The 24366-nt window shown below is 38.7% G+C and overlaps 1 protein-coding gene and 1 pseudogene across 1 annotated transcript; both read left to right on the top strand.

Moving 5' to 3' along the window:
• The first annotated feature begins 21020 nt into the window (after window positions 1–21020).
• LOC127086261 (mitochondrial import inner membrane translocase subunit TIM17-2) lies at window positions 21021–21978 on the top strand. Its single transcript, XM_051026981.1, has one exon. The coding sequence runs from the start codon at window positions 21189–21191 to the stop codon at window positions 21795–21797; it is 609 nt and encodes a 202-aa protein (XP_050882938.1). The 5' UTR covers window positions 21021–21188; the 3' UTR covers window positions 21798–21978.
• A 743-nt stretch (window positions 21979–22721) lies between these two features.
• Window positions 22722–23946, top strand: LOC127081974 (receptor-like protein 52; annotated as a pseudogene).
• Window positions 23947–24366: the final 420 nt, after the last annotated feature.

The raw sequence follows: 24366 nt of genomic DNA, 5'->3' as shown, positions 1-24366 counted from the left end.
GTATAATACTCGTGCCAGAGCTCGTCAAAGAATGGCAGATCAAGAGCATGAATTGGAGCGAGTGAGCTCAGAGCTCGAAGACCTACGTGGAAACATGGGTCAGGTCATGGAAATATTGCAGGTCATCAGGGCAAAGTTGGACGCCCAAACAACAGTTGTTTCAGAAATCGCCGGCCCAGCGATTGAACCCCAACCTGCGAGGACGGTACCAACAACCTGGCCAACCTATGGTTTACCTCCCGGTTTCACGCCTACAGTTGAAGGTGCACCTGGTTTTGCACCATCCGCTCAGCAAACGGCTCCTCTACTGACCATCAATGAAAATCATCATGTGGTCCACACATTCGCACCTCCTCTCGTTCGTGCGCATGTGCAACCTTACTTTGAGGATCAACAACATGCTCTAGACTTTTCAGATGAAGATGAGGAAAGGCAGGAAGACCTAAGAGGGATGAAGGAGAATTACCAGCTGCTTGAGAAGAGATTGAGGGCTATGGAAGGCGATCAAGTTTTTGGTGCTACTGCTAAGGAGATGTGCTTGGTATCAGGTCTTGTGATTCCTGCGAAGTTCAAGACCCCAGATTTCAATAAGTATGAGGGCCACTCGTGTCCTAAGAGTCACCTTATTATGTACTATCGGAAAATGGCTGCACATGTAGAGGATGACAAGCTTATGATACATTGCTTCCAGGACAGCTTGAGGGGTGCTCCCTCCAAGTGGTACTTAAGCCTTGATCAAAGCAGGATTCATTGTTTCCAGGACTTGTCTGATGCCTTCATCCAACATTACAAGTATAACATGGATATGGCCCCAGATAGGAGACAATTGCTCAGCATGTCCCAGAAAGACAAGGAGTCTTTTAAGGAATACGCGCAAAGATGGAGGGAAGTGGCCTCGCAAGTCGAACCACCTCTGGCTGAGAAGGAGTTAGCAGATTGGTTCATGGATACAGTCAAACCTGTGTTCTATGAAAGAATGGTGAGTAGCGTATCTGCGAGCTTCTCTGATCTGGTCGCCGTGGGCATAAAGGTCGAGTTAGGACTGAAGAATGGAAAGATGGTGACTACCTCTGAAACATCTGGTAGTAATGCCAAAAAGTTTCCTGGAGGGTTTCAAAGGAAGAAGGAGGGTGATACGAATGCAGTGTCAACCAGTCAAAGAAGGAGTCATTCATGGAAGAAGCAACACCAATTTGCTCAACAACAACCGATTTATCCAGTACAATATGTTCAACAACCATATGTGGCAGCAGTCACACCAAATTTTAACCAACCACAAGCTCATGTTTATCCACCCGCTCAACAAGCGCCAATATACCAGCAGGCACCAGCGCCACCTGCTTATCAACAGCCGAGGGCACAGGCTCCTCGTCCACAAAATCCTCCAAATCAAAATAGGGTACAGAGAGGTAGAGTTCCGTTTGCTTCAATCCCTATGACATACACTGAATTGTACCCATCATTGCTACAAAAAGGGTTAGTGACGCCCAGATCTTTGGGTCCTCCACCAAATCCTTTACCTCCGTGGTACAATCCAGATGCCCATTGTCCTTTCCATGGGGGTGCCCCTGGACATGATTTAGAAGGATGTTATGCTTTAAAGCATATTGTGCGAGACCTGGTTGAGAAGAAGATTCTTTCATTTCGAGACGTCGGACCTAATGTCAAAAGTAACCCTTTGCCAGCACATGGTGATGTTAATGCTGTTGAGGATGCTTCTGATGTGTGTATAATCAAAAACGTGGAAGATGTTAAAACTCCGTTGCTAGCGCTTCATGCAGGATTGGTGAGGGCTAGATTGATTGACGCATGTCACGATAGTTGTGAGGAATGTGCCATTCAGCCAAAAGGATGTAAAGTGGTACGAAATGACATTCAGAATTTGATGAATCAAGGTGTTTTACAAATTTCTGGTCCAACAATAAATGAGGAAGTTTCGGTCATTGAACCTGTTTTTAACATACCAGAACCGTTTGAGGTGACTTATCACAGGAGAGACATTGTTCATCTGTCACCCGTGGTAGTTTGCATGCCTACCCCATTTCCTTTTGAGAGCACCAAGGCGGTACCCTGGAAGTACGACATAACAGTGGTGGATGGAATGGTAGATGGAAAGCCCAAAATTGCTGAAAGTGAGGAAGTTTTGGAGAATGTTGACACCGACATCACCAATATCGCAGGGACAAGCAGAATGACCCGCAGTGGTCGGATTTATACTCCCAATTTTAATGTGAACCCTCAAGAGCCAACAAGGGGAGCTGCAAATGTAAATCCTACCCCAGAACAGGGAGGGGCACAGCCGGCTGTGCAAACAGATGAAGCAAGTGAGTTCCTAAGGATAATAAAGAAATATGACTACAAGATAGTTGATCAGTTACATCAAACACCATCAAAAATATCTATCTTGTCTTTACTTCTGAATTCCGAAGCTCATAGGGAGGCTCTGCTGAAAGTGCTTGCTCAGGCTCATGTTACCCAAGATATAACGGTCGGCCAGTTCGATGGAGTGGTCGCCAATATCACAGCCTGCAACACTTTAAGTTTCAGCAATGAAGAGCTACCCAAAGAGGGGAAGAATCACAACCGCGCTTTACATGTATCCATAAAGTGCCAAGAAGATGCTCTGGCCAGAGTCTTAGTTGACACTGGATCATCCCTCAATGTTCTACCAAAGAGGGCACTCGCTAAATTGTCTTACCAAGGTTCAGAGTTGAAACCTAGTGCACTTGTGGTGAAAGCTTTTGATGGTTCACGGAGGACGGTAGTTGGGGAGGTAGAGTTACCGATACAGATTGGACCGCATGTATTCCCCATCAATTTCCAAGTCATGGACATAAATCCAGCTTATAGCTACCTTTTAGGACGCCCATGGATACATGCCGCTGGGGCAGTAACTTCTACTCTACATCAAAAGATGAAGTTCGTTGTCGATAACAAGCTCGTTATCGTCTCAGGTGAAGAGGATTTTATCATCAGTCAACTCTCCTCTTTCCGTTATATTGAGGCTGATGAGGATGCCTTAGAAACCTCTTTTCAAGCCCTTGAAATATCCAATGCCACACTTGAAGAGGTTGAGGATCCCGTTGAGAAAACCAGTTTGTCATTCGCCTCTTTGAAGAGCGCAAAATCAGTAGTTGAAAGTAGAGGCCCTGCAGGTTAGGGGCAAGTCATCAACGTCAATGAGAAAAATGACCGTTTTGGTTTGGGGTACAAGCCTCCTACTAGTGGAGGAGCCCTGGTCCCTGCAAAGGACCGTGTGCAGAGCATACAAGAAGTTTTCCTGAGCAATGGATTTATCCATGGAGATCAAGTTGGTGCAGTGGAAGACGACACTGAAGATGGAGAAACATCAAATCTGATATACCGGTGTGAAGCAGCCCTAACAAATTGGGAAGCAGTTGAGATTCCAGAAGTTTTTCCTGTGTCAAAGTAATTGTTGTTTTCCTTTGTGTTTTTTTTGAAAATCCTTAGCTCTGCCCAAGGCTAATGGATCATTTGTAGGGCCCCTTTTGAATTTCAAAAAATCATTATGACAAATAAAGAGCATTTTGTTCAAATTCTTGTCGTTCATTTATCTGTTGTTTTTCTTAAAATGGCAATCCTTTCAAAAACTACAAAAATATTTTTTTTACTTCTTTTGCATTTTTTATTTCCATTTTTCTAAAAAAAAAACCCATCATTAAAAAACATGCAGAATAATCAATAAACCAGTTGAATTCGATGACCCCGCTACTTCCTATAATTTTGAACTCCCCATCTACCAAGCGGAAGAGGATAGTGAGGAAGATTGTGATTTCCCTGAAGAATTAGAAAGGATTCTAGAGCACAAGTCAAAGGCCCTTCAGCCGCATCAAGAACCAGTGGAAACAATCAACCTTGGCACCGAGGAAGACAAGAAAGAGGTCAAAGTTGGGACTACACTTGAGGCAAGCATCAAGGAAAGATTGATCAAGTTGCTACATGAATATGTAGATGTATTTGCTTGGTCGTATCAGGATATGCCAGGTTTAGATACTGACATTGTTGTCCACAAGCTACCACTACAGCCAGATTGTCCGCCAGTGAAGCAGAAGCTCCGAAGAACGAGACCCGACATGGCTCTAAAGATTTGTGACGAGGTGAAACGTCAATTTGATGCCGGTTTTCTAGCGGTTGCAAAGTACCCTCGATGGGTAGCTAACATAGTACCTGTACCCAAAAAGGATGGCAAGGTCAGGATGTGTGTTGATTATAGGGATTTAAACAAAGCAAGTCCGAAAGATGATTTCCCCCTGCCACATATTGACACTCTGGTAGACAACACTGCTAAGTTCGCAGTCTTCTCCTTTATGGACGGATTCTCGGGTTATAATCAAATCAAGATGGATCCAGAAGACATGGAAAAGACCACATTCATCACCCCTTGGGGAACATTTTGCTACAAGGTAATGCCATTCGGTCTCAAAAATGCTGGGGCAACTTACCAAAGAGCAATGGTCACCCTTTTCCATGATATGATGCATAAGGAAATTGAGGTTTATGTGGATGATATGATTGCAAAATCTCAAAGTGAAGAGGATCACATAGACCACTTGCAAAAGCTATTTGAGCGTCTTCGGAAATTTCGACTACGACTAAATCCTGCTAAATGCACCTTTGGTGTCCGATCTGGAAAGTTGCTTGGTTTCATTGTTAGTCAACGAGGAATTGAGGTAGATCCTGACAAGGTCCGAGCTATACAAGAGATGCCTGCTCCACGCACCGAGCGAGAGGTTAGAGGCTTCCTGGGACGTTTGAATTATATCTCGAGGTTTATCTCACATATGACGGCCACATACGAGCCTATCTTCAAATTGCTTCGAAAAGATCAAGCAGTCGAATGGAACTCTGACTGTCAAATGGCTTTTGAGAGAATCGGACAATACCTGCAAGAGCCCCCTATTCTAATTCCACCTGTTCAGGGGAGACCACTCTTTATGTACTTAACTGTGCTTGAAAAGTCAATGGGATGTGTGCTGGGACAACATGACGAAACCGGTCGAAAGGAACATGCTATCTATTATCTGAGTAAGAGGTTTACCGATTGTGAATCCCGATATTCACTCTTAGAGAAAACTTGTTGCGCTTTAGCATGGGCCGCTCGTCGTCTAAGACAATACATGATTTGCCACACTACTTTGTTGATCTCAAAAATGGATCCAATAAAGTATATCTTTGAAAAGCCTGCTTTGACTAGAAGGCTCGCCCGTTGGCAGATGTTACTATCTGAGTATGACATCCAATATGTATCTCAGAAAGCCATTAAAGGAAGTGTGTTGTCTGATTACCTGGCAAACCAGCCCGTTGAAGATTACCAGTCGTTGAAATTTGACTTCCCTGACGAAGACATTATGGTAGTAAAGGATTGTGAAATCCCAGGACCTGATGAAGGACCTGAATCCGGATCTCGGTGGAAGGTCATGTTCGATGGTTCCTCCAATTACATGGGGCATGGCGTAGGAGCTGTCCTGTTGAATCCAAATGGTGGATACACTCCTTTCACAGCAAGGTTGTGTTTTGATTGCACAAATAATATAGCAGAATATGAGGCGTGCATCCTAGGCATTGAAGCAGCAATTGATCTCCGAATCAAAACCCTCGAAGTATGTGGAGACTCAGCCTTGGTGATATACCAAGTCAAGGGTGAATGGGAAACTCGTGATACCAAGTTGATCCCATATCGTGCCTATGTCATAGAATTAATAAAATACTTTGACGAAATCACTTTCCGTCATATCCCGAGAACTGAGAATCAAATTGCTGATGCTTTGGCTATGTTGGCTTCAATGTACCAAGTCAGATTCCATAATGAAGCACCTCTCATTCAGATCGAGCGGAAAGTTGAGCCCGCCTACTGCCAGTCGGTTGAAGACGAAGATGATGGTAAACCCTGGTTTCACGACATCAAGTGCTTTTTGCAAAATCAAGAATATCCAACAGATGCAACAACCCTTGACAAGAAAACATTGAGGAAGTTAGCATCCAAATTCTTCTTAAGCAATGGTGTATTGTACAAGAGAAATCACGACATGATTCTGCTCAGATGCGTGGATGGACGTGAAGCGGACCTGTTGATCAAGGAGATTCATGAAGGATCCTTTGGAACTCATGCCAATGGGCATGCCATGGCCAAGAAGATTTTGAGAGCTGGTTATTACTGGTTGACCATGGAATCCGACTGCTTCAATTATGCTAGAAAATGTCATAAATGTCAAATCTATGCCGACAAGGTACACGTGCCTCCGACCCTGCTAAATGTTTTGACGTCACCTTGGCCTTTCTCAATGTGGGGCATCGACATGATTGGCGCCATCGAGCCTAAAGCTTCCAATGGTCACCGCTTCATCCTGGTTGCCATTGATTACTTTACCAAATGGGTAGAAGCCGCCTCTTACGCTAATGTGACAAAGCAAGTGGTTGCACGGTTTCTCAAGAAAGAGATCATTTGCCGTTATGGAATTCCAAGTCGGATCATCACAGATAATGGGACGAATCTGAATAATAAGACCATGAAAGAATTATACGAGAGCTTCAAGATTGAGCACCATAATTCTTCACCATATCGTCCAAAGATGAATGGCGCTGTTGAAGCCGCTAATAAAAACATCAAGAAGATCCTGCAGAAAATGGTGAAAACCTATAAGGATTGGCACGAGATGCTACCTTTCGCACTGCATGGATACCGGACTTCCGTCCGCACTTCAACAGGGGCAACCCCGTTCTCTTTGGTATATGGGATAGAAGCAGTTCTCCCAATTGAAGTAGAGATACCTTCAATGAGAATCCTGACGGAGACCAAGCTAGAAGAGGCTGAATGGATTCAAAATAGATTTGATCAGTTGAACCTCATAGATGAGAAGCGATTGACTTCTTTGTGCCATGGACAATTATACCAGAAACGGCTTAAAAGGGCTTTTGACAAGAAAGTACGTGTTCGGGAATTCAGAGAAGGAGACCTAGTGCTTAAGAAGATCTTGCCAATACACAAGGATTCACGTGGGAAGTGGACTCCCAATTATGAAGGCCCATATGTTGTGAAGAAAGCTTTCTCCGGAGGTGCCTTGATTCTCACAACTATGGATGATGAAGAGCTCTCACACCCCGTGAACTCTGATGCAGTTAAAAAATACTATGCCTAATAAAAACCCGCTAAATCGAAAACCTGAAAGGGCGATTTAGGCAAAAAAAGGGTATCCCGGTGGACTGAAAACCCGAAAGGGCGGTCCAGGCAAAAGTTAGGGATGAATAAAAATGGTAGCTCGCTAAGTTGAAAACCTGAAAAGGCGACTTAGGCAAAAAGGAGCGTCCCGGTGGATCGAAAACCCGAAAGGGCGATCCAGGCAAAAGTTAGGGGCATAAAGGCATAAACTGCATCAGTTGTTACTGATTAACACCGAAGAATTTGAGGTGGAAGATTAATCCAGTCACTCCCCTTAGGAGCAAGGTTTTGGGGGAATCATACCTATTAGGGATGTTAGTGGTCATGGAATTCAATGTAAACCTTTCCTTATTGCCATTTTCAAAAAAAAATGTAACACTCTATGGAGCTACGCCATTTGTGTGCTACCATTCTTGAATAAAATACAAGTTTTCCCCAATCATTGTTAGTTGTGTTCATCTACGCTTTTCTTTGTTATGCAAAAGGTCATTTATTTGTTAATAATGAAGTTTTGAAACTTGGAAAAAGAATTTGAAACTTAGAACAAATTACTTTGATATATGTGAAAATCAAAGGAAAATCATTTGTTTCCCCGAAAACCTCAAGGTTGCATAAATACTCCAGGATCACCAACAAAAGTCCCCATGGAGTACAACTTATTAATCCTCTAGAAGGATGGACCTTTGGTTATTTATAACTGTCAATCATGATAGTTTCTCCTCTGGATGCGCTTGTTAATTGTACGGGTATGAGTTATTGGTGTTGGGGAATCAGAATCTCTGTCCCTACAAACTCCCAGTTTGCCAAGTGTCAGCATTCTCACAATCATGATCATTCATACATCATGCATAAAAGGAAATTCAAATCATGCATAGCCGAAATGTACTCCGTGCTCATTTTGCATTGACCCAGGTCTCGTTGTCGATCCTAGATCCTTTGACCTTTGATTTCAGTTTGTATTTGGTGCCCTTAAACCCATATCCGGTTTTTGCAGTCATTTTCAAATCCAAGTTTTGTTCAATACTATTCAGGTCATATATGAACCTGTTGTTGAGCTTTTATTCCGGGGTCAGGTCATACTTGAACCTGCTCTGAAGAGTTTTTCCAATTTTTGTTCAATACTATTCAGGTCATATATGAACCTGTTGTTGAGCTTTTATTCCGGGGTCAGGTCATACTTGAACCTGCTCTGAAGAGTTTTTCCAATTTTTGTTCAATACTATTCAGGTCATATATGAACCTGTTGTTGAGCTTTTATTCCGGGGTCAGGTCATACTTGAACCTGCTCTGAAGAGTTTTTCCAATTTTTGTTCAATACTATTCAGGTCATATATGAACCTATTGTTGAGTTTTTATTTCGGGGTCAGGTCATACTTGAACCTGCTCTGAAGATTTTTTCTCTGTTTGTTCAATACCATTCAGGTCATATATGAACCTGTTGTTAAGCTTTATTTCCGGTGTCAGGTCATACTTGAACCTGCTCTGAAGATTTTTTCTCTGTTTGTTCAATACTATTCAGGTCATATATGAACCTGTTGTTGAGCTGTATTCCGGTGTCAGGTCATACTTGAACCTGTTCTGAAGATTCTTTGTTCAATACTATTCAGGTCATGTAGGAACCTGTTGTTGAGCTTTATTCCGGTGTCAGGTCATACATGAACCTGTTCTGAAGATTTTTTCCCTATGTTTGTTCAATACTATTCAGGTCATGTATGAACTTGTTGTTGAGCTTTATTCCGGTGTCAGGTCATATATGAACCTGTTCTGAAGAGTTTTTCCCCATGATTATTCCCCAGCATTTGTCAGGTCATATATGAACCTGTTTGTTGTGTCTGAACCTGTTATGCATTTTCTTTCTTATTCAGGTTTGGTAAGTCATATGTGAACTTAATCCCGAAATCTCTTGTACTCTGAATACTGCTTATCAAATTCCACTTCGATTACTCCCCAGTGTGTGTTTGACTCTCCAGTAGGATTTGTGTTCCCCAGCGAGTTTGTTTCTTACCACTTGTCTGTCTTCCTGTGGACCATCAGCATTCCCCACAACTTGGTCTATCTAGTAGCATCCCCTGTCAAGGGTCCACCATATCCCTAGCAGCGAAGAAAATTAAAAAAAAAAAATCATGCATCCACGCATATCATGTCATGCATATCATATCATATCACACCATGTCATAGGGATTCAGGATCAAAATCCGGGTCTTCTTAGTATTTAACCATCTCCCACTATGATCATATGAAGAACGTCCTGCTTCATATTCTCTAGTTGAAGACGCTTAAATAGGGGCAACTGTCATACCCCGATTTTGGTCCTGAATTTTTTATTTTTGTTTGGCACTTGGCCTAAAGTTCATTTGCATACATTCATTCCCAAATCCATATTTTTGTTACACATTGGTCATTGTCTATGCCTTTTTGATCATGGTGCTTTTGACTATAAAATGGATTTTAATCATTTGACTTTTGTAATTTTTCAATTTTGATTTTAATTTCAAATTAAGTTTAATTCCAAATTTCAATTTAATTTTAATTGTTATTTTTACTAATGATTCAAAACTCTAATTGATTTTTAATTTTCAAATAGATGTTAGAATTGATGTCAAAAGTAATTTTAACAAATTATTGGATTAATTTGATTTTAATTGGGTTTTTTACTGATTTTTTATTATTATTTAAATTAGTCTTGGATTATTCCTAAAAATCCATATCCATTTTATAATCAAATATCCAAATTCTTTGAACCCACAATTAAATCCATTTTTTTTTCCAATCCAATAACCCAACTTTATTTTTAAATCCATATCCATTTTTTTCATAACCAATCATGATCCCATAAACATGTCCATATGCATTGCATTACATGAAATTTGGCATTGTGTGAATCATTTTACATAAGCTAAATACTATTACAACTTATTACATCCTAAATGACTAATACATATTACAATAATTGGTTGGAATTAAAAGGAAATATGGAGGAAAAATTCCACAACAAAAAAAGCTCTTCAACCTTTTCCCTCACCGTCACCCATCCACATCCAACAAGAAATCTTTGCCCATGAAGATTCCCAAATAGCAGCACCGACAATCAGAAAGTAAAACACCTACTTAATAGCTTCTTGGGTCATCCATGTACAATTGCTCCAAGAGTTCCAATTGTCATGAGAATAATCATCAACTTAAATCCTTTAACTCACCAAGCCTACACAAAACAAAACCTTCTCCCAGCTTCAACAACAATTGTAGATGATCCAACCGTCCAGTCAAGTAATGACATTGCAGCATCATGCAGAAGCTACTACCTAGAATGATGATAGAAGAAACAATTGCTTGGTTTTATAAGAAACATGCGATAATGTCAATGGAGCATGGTGATGATGATTGATGGTTTATTTAAGTTGCGAGAAAGGGGAGAGGATGACAGAAGCACCTGTGCAGTAATGACGCCTTCTTCTGCTTCTTTAAGCCGTACAAGAGGCTCACCTGCAGCTTTCACTACTTCAGAAAACTTCCGGATGATTGCTCTTAGTTCTCCTTCAAAGGCTGTTGGATGTTTATAGTAAGTCTTAAGCATCCAATATAGTAATCATAAAAGAGAAACCTTAAAAATAACTTGCTCTTACCTCATGTTCATGGGACACTAGATCTCCATTCATGAATTCGTCGGTGAGTAAAACACCGTCCATAAGGCTCTGATGATGCTGCATTTTACCTTCCCTTGTCTGTCCTGTTATGGCATTGCATTCTGTCTCGTGCTTGTACTGTTCTAACTACAAGTATGATTGACAATAGTCACAACAGAAGATGATAAAACGGTCGTGGATTATTGTTATGAAACAAACATAAACTTACCAAGCAATTGAGCTGCGATATCTCACAAGCCACCCCAAAACCGAGAAACAACCCGTGAAACCGGGTCTGCATTGCTATGGTCCTTAAAGTTACAGTTGTTACGAAGACAAAACCGCGGTGTGGCTTCGCTCACATCCTTGGCAGTTGTAATCCAATCTGGTCAAGAGCTGGAAAAATCAGATGCTTCTCATTTTGAAAGACAAAAAAGAGAACTAAGGGATCCTCTGTGTATGTTCTGTTATTCAACCTTCGACATCCGAAGAACTCCCAGTGTAAACTTATTCAACCTATGACTCTAAAAAAGGACTTAGAGAGGAAGCAAGAGTTACTAGAGGGCTTACTTTTTGACTTTAGGTTGTTGCAGGAATCGGCTTCTAACAGTAAGGAAATTAAGGACCAGACTGAGCAGTTAATAATTTCTCTAAGCCAAGCTCGGTATGAGCTAGAGATTAAATCAAGTCAGCTTGATAATATACTGATTCAAAACAGAAAACTTGAAGCTTCTCTTGCTGACACTGAAAAGGTCTTAACTAGATCAAATTATGACCTTGAGCTTGCTAAAGAATCAATTGAGAAATTTGCTGATCAAAATGAGGAGTTAAGGAATCTCTCAAAAGAATTATATGCTAACAAAACCGAAACCGAAACCGATGTTCAAATTTTCACTGCAGTAAAAGATAGAGTAATCAGTCAAAGCGTTAAAATTTCAAGGAAATTCCCAAATTGGAATTGAGACAAAAACAAAGAGGAATGCTCAGATGCTCAGATTACCTGTTAACAAATTCTAGCATCAAAAAGGCCACTCCAATTTCTGAGCACAAAAGGAACTTCGCAGAGTAACTTCTTGTAGCACCAAAGATACCTATTCAAACCCTAATTCGTGAGGGATAAATAGTGAGTGAGAGAACGAAGATAAGGAGGCGGAATTGAAAACTTCAAAGAAAATCAAAACCCTAATCCTAAAATACAAAGAAACCAGCGTTTGAAGAGAGGAAGGGATAAGAAAGCATTACCTGAGCTCGCCGTCACCGTCGAAGGTTAGCCGTCCTGTCCAACTTTCTTTTGGGAACCATGGCTTTGTCTTGTCGCGCTTTGTTTGAGAGACGATGCTTGAGCGGTTTCGTGAGAGAGATGAGAGTTTGAGGACGCGATCGTTTGAAAGAGGGTTTGGTGTGAGTGAAATTGAGAGAGACGCGATTGTTGAGTTTTGCTGAGAACGATTGAGAGGGACGCGATTGGAAACGATTTTGAGGGAGACGAGTTCGGGAGAGTGGTTTGGTACAGAATGAGAGCGATGGAGAGTTTAAGAGAGGAAGAGTTCAGTTCAATGACGCTAACTTTTTCATTTTCTTTTTTTATTATTAGTTAACTTAGGAATATTTAAGTGACCTTTGAGTATTTCCAGTAGACATTAACACATCATTTTGGTATTCCCCAACCATTAATCTCTAAAATCCAACAGTCAGGCGGCTGGGTTTTTTTGGGGTAATCCAACAGTTTTTATTATTATTATTATTTTGGTTTTATTTTCTTTAATTTTTTTTTGTTCCAATCCTTTCTGATTTATAAAGCTCATTTGTCATAATAAATAATAACCAGTCATGAATGGCCTAGTGGTGAGAGGTTAATTTCATAGTCTTGAGTGGGGTGGGTTCAATACTCATATGTAGCATTTTTTTAGCATTTTATTTCTTTTAGCATTTTATTTCTTTTAATATTTTTTATGTTTATGTTTTATTATACTCATGGTTTCATTATTATTTAATAACACAAATCTGTTTTTTTTTTTATTCTTAATTTCATCATCCATTCAAAACCATTTTAAACTATTAAAATCACACTTTTCTCGATTCAATGTCGAGCCCATTTTCATACCCTTGTAAGTCGATTGCTTTTAAGCATCGCCATCAACCTCACATGGCTTACTCTTGGGCCTTCTTATAATGAGCTCTTAAGCAACATCAACTTAACTTTCAATAATTTCAAACCTCGGTACTTTAATTGTTTTAATTTAATATTCAAATCATTTTCTAAATAAAACGTGAAGAAAAAGATTACCTGGATGGAATGTCCAGTCGTAATCCCGAATATTAGGCTCAAGCTGTAAGCGCTTGCAAGCCGTTAATATTCGTCTTCTCTTTAACACTCCAATATTCAAAATCATTTTCTAAATAAAAGTTGGAAGAAAAAGATTACCTGGATGGAATGTCCAGTCGTAATCCCGAATATTAGGCTCAAGCTGTAAGAGCTTGCAAGCCGTTAATATTCGTCTTCTCTTTAACACTCCAATATTCAAAATCATTTTCTAAATAAAAGTTGGAAGAAAAAGGTTACCTGGATGGAATGTCCAGTCGTAATCCCGAATATTAGGCTCAAGCTGTAAGAGCTTGCAAGCCATAAATATTCGTTTTCTCTCCAAAATAGTTATGAATATCTAAACCATTTTCTTAATAAAGTTGGAAGAAAAAGATTACCTGGATGGAATGTTCAATCGTAATCCCGAATATTAGGCTCAAGCTGTAAGAGCTTGCAAGCCATAAATATTCGTCTTCCCTCCAAAACATTCATAAATACTCGAATCATTTTCTTAGCAATATTGGAAAGAAACAGACTGCCTGGGTGGAATGTCCAGACGTAGTCCCGAGTATTAGACCCAAGCTGTAAGAGCTTGTAGGTCACAAGTACTCGTCTTTCAAACTTCAAAATACCTAATTCCTACCTTAATACTTTTTCAATAAAGATGGAAATGGAACATGGTGTATACCGTGCACTCCTGAGGCTAGGATTCGAGATGTATATCTCGCTCATCCAAGTTCTCGCCATCACTCAAAATACATCCAACCAATCAAACTCTTTTCTCGCCGCCGTGCGATTAATCGAAAACCTTTTTTCATAAACGAAAGATATATTGTCTTAAGTGATACAAAACAATGTTTCGGCCACGATTGTTGAGTAGAGATAAATGACGCTTTTCCGAATGTAGATTTATAAATCCGTTCGATGTGTGGTATGCGTTCACTCCTCATCTGTTTTGGGTAAAACAATGTTTTCGTCGATTAATACAATATAGCTTTCGCTAAAATCGACCAACAAACAAACATTTTTCTACCCAGAACTACGTAAGCCTTGACTTCTCTTTTGAGATACGTAGGAGCAGGATTCATAAATCTTGTTAGGCCCATTAATAAAAAAACTTAGGTTTAGTCCTTCGTCAAAAATCCAAAAACATCTTCCCTCTTATATTCTTTCTTTCCCACCTAATAAATTCAAAAAACCTAATATTTTAACTAACACTAACGCACACAACTAACCTAATGGTTCCCGTTGAGTACAACGGACGTGAGGGGTGCTAATACCTTCCCCTTGCGTAATCGACTCCCAAACCCTGATATTGGTTGCGATGACCATATCTTATCCTTTCATTTGTCTTGGGTTTTATCGATATTTCCCCTTTCCTTTTTAGGAATAAATAAAGTTCGGTGGCGACTCTGTTCAGTCCATCATTGCGAGCGTGCGACCGCGCTTCGCTTTGAAGTCGTATCCCCATTTTTTCGAGGTGCGACAGGCCTTATGCCTCTTTAGGCCCCAACAAGTAAGTTTGTTTCACTTTTTACACACCATCACTTGGCCTTGCACACTCCTTGCGAGTGGGCCTTGTTCCCAATCCATCTCAAGACCCATTCTGTTTTCTGAATCCATTAGATTGCCTTTTTGTGGATCTTTAGCTAGTTAGGGCCTGATTTAGTTCATTAAGAATTGGTTTGGTTAATTGGGATGTAGTTAGTTAATTAGGATATAGCTTAAATTAATATTAGGATTAATCTAACTTGATGTTAGGATTAACCTTAGATAATTTTTAGGGTTAATTGATAATCAATTTTTGAGTATGGTTTAGTTGAATATTTTAGAATTTTGGTTTGATGATAATTTTAGATTTAATTGATAATCAATTTTTGAATATGGTTTAGTTGAATACTTTAGAATTTTGATTTGATATTGATTTTGGATTCTTATTGTAGATTCAATAATTGATTTGAATAGTTGTTTTTTTAATAGATGATATTAGATGATTAGAATAGTATTGTTTGATTTTAATTCTCTTGATTTTTGTTTTGATCCGATTAATCCGCATTCTAACTTATAACTTTTAATTTCCGCTTCTAACATTTAATTTTTGCCATTTACTTTACATTGCTTTATTTTGCTTCCACGCCATGCTTGTACATTCATTATCATTCATCTCATCTAAAAAATGACTAAAAATGGATAAGACTTTAAAAATAAAAAAGGATAATTCTCAAGCATGTAATGAACATTGGAATGGACTTAGAGATTGTTGTTTGGCCCCTTGCAAAAGACCTTGGACAATCATTCAACCCTAACATGGAAGGAGCATTCAAGAATCAAGATAAATTATGATCTTTTATGTGCTTTCTAGTTTAGGACACAATTGCACACACATGGCTTTCTCTTGGGCTACCTGACAATGAGATCTTTTATTTCCTGCAATCCCTTGTACTTTACATGTACCCCCCTCCCCTTTATCGTGTACGCATTTACTCGCTTTCTTTTATTGCTTAATTAGATACTCCTTAGGCATTACGAACGCGCACCATTCAAAATCAATAATCAAACCCTTGATCCAACGTCAAGCGATCTCTTTTTCAAATCAAATTCAATAAACAAACTCTTGATCCAATGTCAAGCGGTCTTTTTCTAAATGAAACTCAAAAACATAATAAATGGCGATTAGGATCGTACGTCACGAGCCTTAAGCGATAAAGAAGGGATGCGACTGAAGCTTTCTTACACTCATTCTGAATGCTTCAAACACAAGACGTTTGGCTTGATCGTTTGAGGTATTCACCTTTATCCATAGTCTTTAGTGCAATCCGAAATCAATAAAACTTTCTCAAAAACATAAAAACAACTCAACACATTCAAACCTTTTGTTTGAGCCTTAGGGCGACACCATCAAAAACCCTTCTTCGAGGTAATAAAATCAACAAAACAAACCAAACAATTTCAAAACCACGAACTACGAAGGCTCTGATTTCTCACTTCAACAAGTGGGCATACGTAGGCACGAGGATCCATTCCTTGGCGAGCACACTAATTTAAAATCTACCTCCATCTCCATAAACCTTTGGCAAGCAAGCATTCGATAAATAACACACACGTAAGCGCAAACATCCTAGATGGTTCCCATGGAATACCATGGATATGAGGGGTGCTAATACTTTCCCCTTGCATAACCGACTTCCGAACCTGTTCGTGGTTGCGATGACCATTCTTTGGGGTTTTCTCGATATTTTCCCTTTCCTTTGGAATAAATAAAAACCGATGGCAACTCTGTATTTTTCGCGTAGCGAGACATATCACCCTTACCCATCCTTAAAACCTAAAAATAATCATATCATCATTCTCATTAAAATCATTTTTTTTACATTCAATCATTCCAATAATCTTAATCGTCCATTATCAAGCACTCTAAGTAAGATGGAATTCGGTAAAAGGAAAACCCTTCAAATTAAGGTAATGGAATCTAAAACAGATGACCTGAGGAACTACGCCATGAGCTTAAGAAAAAAAATGAGTAACTCTCTGAACTACAAATATGGAAGAATCTTGGACCTTTTTAATGTCCCTATACAAAAGGAGGCTTTGACTGCTCTAGCACAATTCTTTGACCCTACACTAAGGTGTTTTCAGTTTCAAGATTTCCAATCGACTCCAACTCTTGAAGAGTTTAACAAGATCCTAGAGACTCTTAAACCCATAAATGATCCTTTCAAAATGATAGAGTATCATCCTATAATGGAAGAAATGGCTTATCACTTTAACATCCATGGAACTGATTTGCAAGCCAACCTAAGGGCTTGTAGGGACTTCAAGGGCTTCCCAAGAGAGTATCTAGAGAAAAAATATGCTTACTTTGCAACTTCCATATAATGGGATGCCTTGGATAATATCATGATCCTCCTTACCTTTGGACTAATACTTTTTCCCACTGAAAAAGATTTTATGGATTATACAGTCATCAATCTATTTTTCGTTGTAAAAGTCATGGATGAAGATCATGTACCCGCTCTCCTTGTTAATGTATACCATACTCTCTATCAAAGGAATACAAAAGAGGGAGGCATGATGTTATTATGTGCTACTTTACTCTATAAATGGTTTATTTCTCACCTAGCAAGGGATATAATTGTAATTGAAATAAAGAATGGACCCAAGTGGGCCTAATACTTGGTCTCACTCACCCATTAAGACATTTTATGGTTCCCACAAATCCTTCACCACAAGGATATGATCTTAAGTTGTGGAAGCTTTCCTAATATGCCTCTTATAGGATTAAGAGGATGCATAACTTACAATTCAATACTAGCTACAAGGCAATTGCGGCATCCTTTGGCTTATAAGCTCGAGGATAAATTGTTGGAAGGCTTCATCTTACAAGAAGCAACTAGGAACAATCCTACTGTCCAGAAGGTTATTCATGCTTGGTGGTAACTCAACAAGGGAAAAGGAATCCTAAAAAGACCTAGTGAGGAGTCCACTATACCCTATGCTTAGTGGATGAGAGAAATGGTGCGCATAATAAAATTATCATTTGTTCTAGAGGGTTCAGTTGAACCGAGAGTTCCTGTACCAGTTATGATTTCTATGGAGGAGGGGAACAACCTCAAGGACATCATCCTTCAACTAAATAAAGAAAATGAGGAATTGGAAGAAACATTTTACCAAACTACATGTGAGAAGAATCAATTGGACAAAGACCTTAATCTAGCACTAGAACAACTCAAGAAGAGTGAGCAGATGACCAAAGTGGAAGAGGATAAAAACGAGCAAGCTTATGCTGACCTCAAGGTTGTTATCTCGAACCTCAAGTCTCATAAAGATGAATTGGATAGAGTCTGGCACCAAAGGGATGAATGAGAGAGTATCTGACTAAATTCAACCAAGGCCCAGAAAAGAGAAAAATAAGAATATGGAACCCGTATACAAGCTTTGGAAGTTGAGGTCCAAAGTCTAGTCAACGCCCTTTATGAAGCCTGAAGCTAAGTTATGGATTCAATACTGCAAAAAAGAACTGCTGAAGGACTACTTTCGCGATGTCCTTCTGAATGGCGAAAAGCTTATGAGGAGGTGTTAGATCTCAATAGACAGATGAAGCTTATTGAAGATGCTTATGATGAGATGAGAGAATGGGGAACTTACATGGAAGAGCATAGTCAAGTAATGACTGTCACTATCAAGGAAGACAAGGCTATCATGTTGAATCTTCAAGAGAAAGTTGAATACCATAGGGAGAGATACTTGAAGCTGGTCATACTATCTAATGACCTAATTTATGAGATACCCCTGAAGTCTAAGAGATTTTGAAGACATGATGAACATATTCAAGCCTCCGAAAAAGATCTGTGACTTCCTCAAGATGTGTCGTTACATGGTAGAAGAATTTAGAGCTAGGATTAAGGAACATTGTTAGAAGTTTTTATTGTAAGTTTTTTTTTTTATATTTTGTGTGTTTCCCTTTCTACAAGTTATGAATATTGGATTTTCTTTGTTACCGCCTCCAAATTATGGAATACTTTGAATTTCTAATATCCTTAGCTTGCTTGTAATTAATGAATGGTTAAGATTCATCTAAATTTTTTTACATACATACATACACATGCATAAAAAGAAACAAAAATCATCTTCTCCCATATTTTCTCAGAATCATCGCTCAAGACAACCTGACTCTCCGACCGCCTTACAAAACTCAAGCTCACCAAAAGAATACCATGGAACAACTCGAGAAAAATCAGGTCACGCTTAGGGAAGACATCGACTCAATAAAAGGGAACGTCTAGGGGATGAAAGATAAGATCGATCAACTCACGCGCGTCATTACCAACATAATTGCAGGAGAAGTCGAAGCTGACAAAAGGAAGGTTGCTTCCACCTTTGTTCCTCCATGTGTGGATGGTAATCCTTTATATGGATTTGTTGACGATATCCAAGGTACTGAGGCAGAGGTCACTCAACCTAAAACAAACATCCCTCCTCCTGAAGGGTCCATTCTAGTCCCGGTCCAGAATAGGGAATCTCGTCCCATACAAATACTGGTTCCACAAAACAACTATCTGGACTTAAGCCTCCAATATGAGGATGAAGATCCAAAACACAAAATTCTTGGAAACAAATCAATTGCTCACCCCATCGCTACCGTTAGGGAACCAATGGTTGATGACAAATATAAGATCTTGGAATAAAGGCCGAGGGTTGTTGAAGGCTTCAACATATTTGGAGTCGATGTTGTAGAAATGTGCTTGGTACCTAACGTGATTATACCGCAAAAGTTCAAAGCACTTGAGTTCGAGAAGTACAAGGGTGTCAGCTGCCCTAGAAGCCACCTCTGAATGTTCGTTAGGAAAATGGCTACTTATGCGGATGATGAGAAACTAATGATGCACAGTTTCTAGGACAGTCCAAGTGGGACATCCTTAGATTAGTATATGCAACTGGAGAGAACGCACGTCAAAACTTGGGAAGACCTAGCTAATGCTTTCCTGAAGAAATACATATACAATTTGGACATGGCTCCCAATCGCACGCGTTACATAATTTGTCACAGAAAGGCAACAAATCATTCAAGGAGTACGTGCAAAAATGGAGTGAACTGGCCTCTCACGTACAACCTCCACTGCTAGAAAGTGAATTAGTTGATATGTTTATGGGCACCCTACAAGACCCATATTACAAGAAAATGATAGGGTTGATGTTAACAGGTTTTGCAGACTTAGTGGTCATTGGGGAAAGAAATGAGAATGGGTTGAAGAGCGGTAAGATTAGAAAATCATCTTCTAGTCAACATAACAATAAAAGGTACTCTAACAATAATAACTCAAAGAAAGGAGAGACCGATGTTGTTACCTTGATAGATATTCTCAGGTGTCATATTACCCTTATGTAGCAGCAGTAAACCCTGCTCCATATCCACAACAGGCATACCCTACACCTCCAGCGCAACAGCCTAGGGCACTACCTCCACATAATCAACAAAAATATAATGGGCATCCCCAAAGGGATCAACAAAGGCCTAGAAAGGACTTTGATCTTATACCAATGATATATACTCAGATCCTGCCTTACCTACTCCAAAGACGGTTAGTGGAGAAGAGACCTCCTGCCTTATCATACAAACATCTATGACCCGAGCCTTGCCTTAGACATAGGTCCGACTGGAGAAAAATGCTTTGTGACATTTTCCGAATAGTGATTTAGTGAGTTATGTGAACTCAAGTTACATGTCTCCATACAATGAGAATATCTCTTACATGCTCAAAGTATTATCTATTGTGTAAGTGTATACATGTATTGTTTTATCCATAAGCTTAAGTTGAAGTTTAAATATATCCCTTTAGAGCTGAGTAAATCCATAAAACAGGGAACCCACTGAGATTATCATCTCACCACACTAATATTGTTTCTTTTTAGATGGTTCTTTGCAAGTGAAGGGCAATGATAAGTTTGCCTGATGATATTTCAGAGACTTTTAATATGATGATCTTCCCCTGTATCATGTATACATTGTACATAAATCTTAGTTTTGCTCATATCCACTTAAGTGTATGTTTTAGATGTATATCATGTGGCGGTGTCAAAAATAATTTTTTTATAAAGTATTCTTTTATCTATAAACTAAATAATTGAATGTAAAAAATCATTTAAAAATCTTTTAATTACTTAATAATTCAAGGTTAAAAAAAAATTTAAAGACTAAATCAATTGCTTGTTAGGATGAATGGTAGTTTAATATAAAAGTTATTAAAATTAATTATTTATTCGATTTGATTTTATCTTTTTATAGTAGATACATTAAAAATATCTATTTATACTATCATGCAATTCTTTGTTTTATATCTTTAAGAAAATACTTAAATAAATTAGATTTCAACATTGAGTAATAAATTAAAAAATCAAATAGATTATTCTGCAAGTTACTATAAAAATTTAAAGTATAAATTAAATATGCATAAAAAATAGGGAGTATTAATTAGCACTAGCTCGTCCCTTCTGGTTTTGTCTAAACGAAACCCCAACCGCCGGCGAACGACATCGTTTTCTGTTAACGAAACCCTAATCGAATAACGATACCGTTTTGATCAAAATGGGAACACCGGAAACTTCACGAGAGCCGTGTCCAGATCGCATCCTAGACGACATCGGAGGAGCCTTTGGAATGGGCGCCGTCGGCGGCTCCGCCTTCCACTTCCTCAAAGGTCTCTACAATTCCCCGAAAGGCGATCGATTAATCGGTGCAACACAAGCGGTTCGTCTCAACGCTCCAAGAATCGGTGGTAGTTTCGCTGTTTGGGGTGGTCTTTTCTCCTCTTTTGATTGTACTATGGTTTACGTTCGTCAGAAAGAAGATCCATGGAATTCGATTGTTGCTGGTGCTGCTACCGGTGGTTTTCTTGCTATGCGTCAGGGTTTTGCTGCTTCTGCTAGATCCGCTGCGTTTGGCGGTGTTCTTCTTGCGCTTATTGAAGGTGCCGGGATTGCGCTTAATAAGTTTCTTAGTGCTCAGCAGCCTATGCCGATTATGATGGATGAGATGCCGCCGCAGACTCCGGAGAATTCGGATTCCAACAAGTCGTGGTTTGGTGGAATCTTCGGTGGGGCCAAGGAAGAAGAGAAGAATACTAGTGGAGGAAGCGATGTTAAGATTCTCGAGAGTTTTGATGCTCCTCCTGTGCCTAATTTCGAGTACAAGTGAATTAGGGTTTGGTTTGGTTTTGGCCTATGAGGTAGTGATTTTTGTTATGTTCTTGAATTTGAAAATTTAGGGGTTTGTTTTGAACCTCAATTGGTGATTATCTATCATACTTTTAATTACTTATCTGGTTAGTTCTTGTTTTGAAATCTACAATAATAATAGTGGTAGATTTTCTTTACAATGATTTTTTTTTTTGAATGTTGTTATAATTAGTCTAATTATACTAGATTATTAGTTGTTTAATTACAGTGTGTTTAAGTTAAATGCTTTTGTTCTTATGTTTGGGGATTAATAGGTTGAAATTTCAGTTATTTCATATTTGAATGAGTTTGTTGTGGTGATTTGTGTCACAAGAATAATGAAATAATCTCTTGCTGCCAAACAATGCTGCAAACATGATCTTTGAATGTTTTGTATGCAATATATGGATTGTGTCTTATGAATGGAGTCGAGAGTGAAGTAAGTGTTGAAATTTCATTGTACTCGTGAATTGTTATACATGTACCTCTAATTTGTATTGTAATATCATTAGCATTAGTTTTTTCATTGATGGTTGATTTTGCTTACCTTACCATTAAAAGTTAGTTGTTTGCTTTAGAGGTGTTGAATCAGAGGTGTTGAATCTGAAATGTATGATCTTATGATTTGGGAGAGTAGTTAGAAAAGATGTTGTGTTAGAGATTCCATGAAATGCTGTGATCTTGATATGCGATGCGGTGGACGTTGTGTTTTGCAATGTTTATCTAGTTGGCCATTGGCATAACAATGTTGTGTATGCATCTCTGATAGGATAGTGCTGTGTTCAGGTCATTGGCATAACAAAATTGAGTAATAAATTAAAGTTTCTATTATTCCTAAAATATTTTTTAGACAAAGTGATAATAACCATTATGACCTTGAGTATTTGAGTTCTTTCATATGTGATTAAAAACCTCAAATGTTGATTTCAGCCACAATTTCATTCCTGGTGAGTTTCCAAAAGATCTATTTAACTGTTCCAATCTTGAGTATCTTGATTTGTCTTTGAACAACATTGTTGGCAAGATTCCTTATGATATTCAAAGTTTGGTTCATTTGCAGTATCTCAACCGTAGTTCAACCAATTTCGATGGAAAAATTCTTTCTGAGTATTGCAAGGCTGAAGGATTTGAGATTCCTTGACCTTAAATATTGTTTATGATACTTTTCCTTTTGAGGTAATTGGTGGTTTGTTCAATCTCGAGTTCTTTGATTTGTCCTTTATTCCTTTGCATCCTTTGAAGCTTCCATTAAGCTTAACCAAGTTGAAAAAATTGAAGTCTTTTTATCATACATGGTTCAAACTTGATAGGGGAAATTCCTGAAAATATTGGAGATATGGTTGCATTGGAGAAATTGGATTTATCAGGAAATAATTTAACTGGAAAAATTCCTAGTGGTTTGTTCATGCTGAAGAATTTGAGCATAGTGTACCTTAACAGCATTAATCTCTCTGGAGAGATACCGAATTCGGTTGTACTGAACGATTTTGTTAAGCTTCAAATGTTGACAGTGCTGCGTTTGAACATGAACAATTTTTCAGGAGAGATTCCAGAAAGCATAAGCTGTCTTGAATCTCTAACAGAATTTCATGTCTTTATGAACAAGTTTTCAGGTACACTTGATAGTAGCTTTTTAAACAATTTTGGTTTATGTGCTGATACACCAAAATTTAGTCTTAGCCTTTGCAATTTCGGCCTTGAAAAACCAACAAAAACTTAGTCTTAGCCTTTGCAATTTCGGCCTTGAAAAACCAACCAAAACCTCACGTTGGTCTATTGGTTTGATTGTTAGCCTTATTGTGGTGACTTTCTTGTTGGCTTACCTGTTAACGGCTTAACCTATGTTGCTGTGAAAAAATCATGAGCGTAGAAGTTAAAATATTGAGCAATATTTCTCATCGAAACATTGTGAAGTTTGTGTGTTGTATCTTTAATGAGGACTCATGATGCTTGTGTATGAGTATTTGGAATACAGCAGCCTAGACAAATGGTTGCACAACAAGAATAAATCATCGAATATGTCAGGTTCCGTGTGACATGTTGTCATTGATTGGCCGAAGCGATTGCAAATAGACATTGGGATTGTTCATCGCTATTTAAAAACAAGCAACATACTTTTGGATTCTCAATTCAATGCAAAAGTTGCTGATTTCGGTCTTGCTAGATCGTTGACATTACTTTTGGATTCTCAACATAGTTGATTTCAAAATCGAAATAATAGAATTTCTATTATGCTATTAGGGTATATACTAAAATCCACCTAAATCGATCTAAAAAAAAAGGCTGGATCGGGTTATTGGGTTAACACAATTTTTAAAAAGAAAGTGGGGTTTTTTTAATACACCTTATATGTTTCTTAGTCATCACGCAGAAATATATAATCCCCAGATTTAAGAGATGCATCTCCGGACACATCAAATTTTGATTAAACGTTTAAATATTTCAAAGATGCATCTCCGTAAAATCTAAAACGTATATCATGGATCATGCTCAGAAGTTATTGTACAATTTAAGATGTACCTTTGTTTATTTTACGGAGATACAACTCC

The sequence above is a fragment of the Lathyrus oleraceus genome, chromosome 5 (assembly GCF_024323335.1).
Source record: "Lathyrus oleraceus cultivar Zhongwan6 chromosome 5, CAAS_Psat_ZW6_1.0, whole genome shotgun sequence".
NCBI classification, from domain to species: domain Eukaryota; kingdom Viridiplantae; phylum Streptophyta; class Magnoliopsida; order Fabales; family Fabaceae; genus Lathyrus; species Lathyrus oleraceus.
The sequence above is the reverse complement of the archived record's forward strand: the minus strand, read 5'-3'. Positions and strand labels throughout refer to the sequence as shown.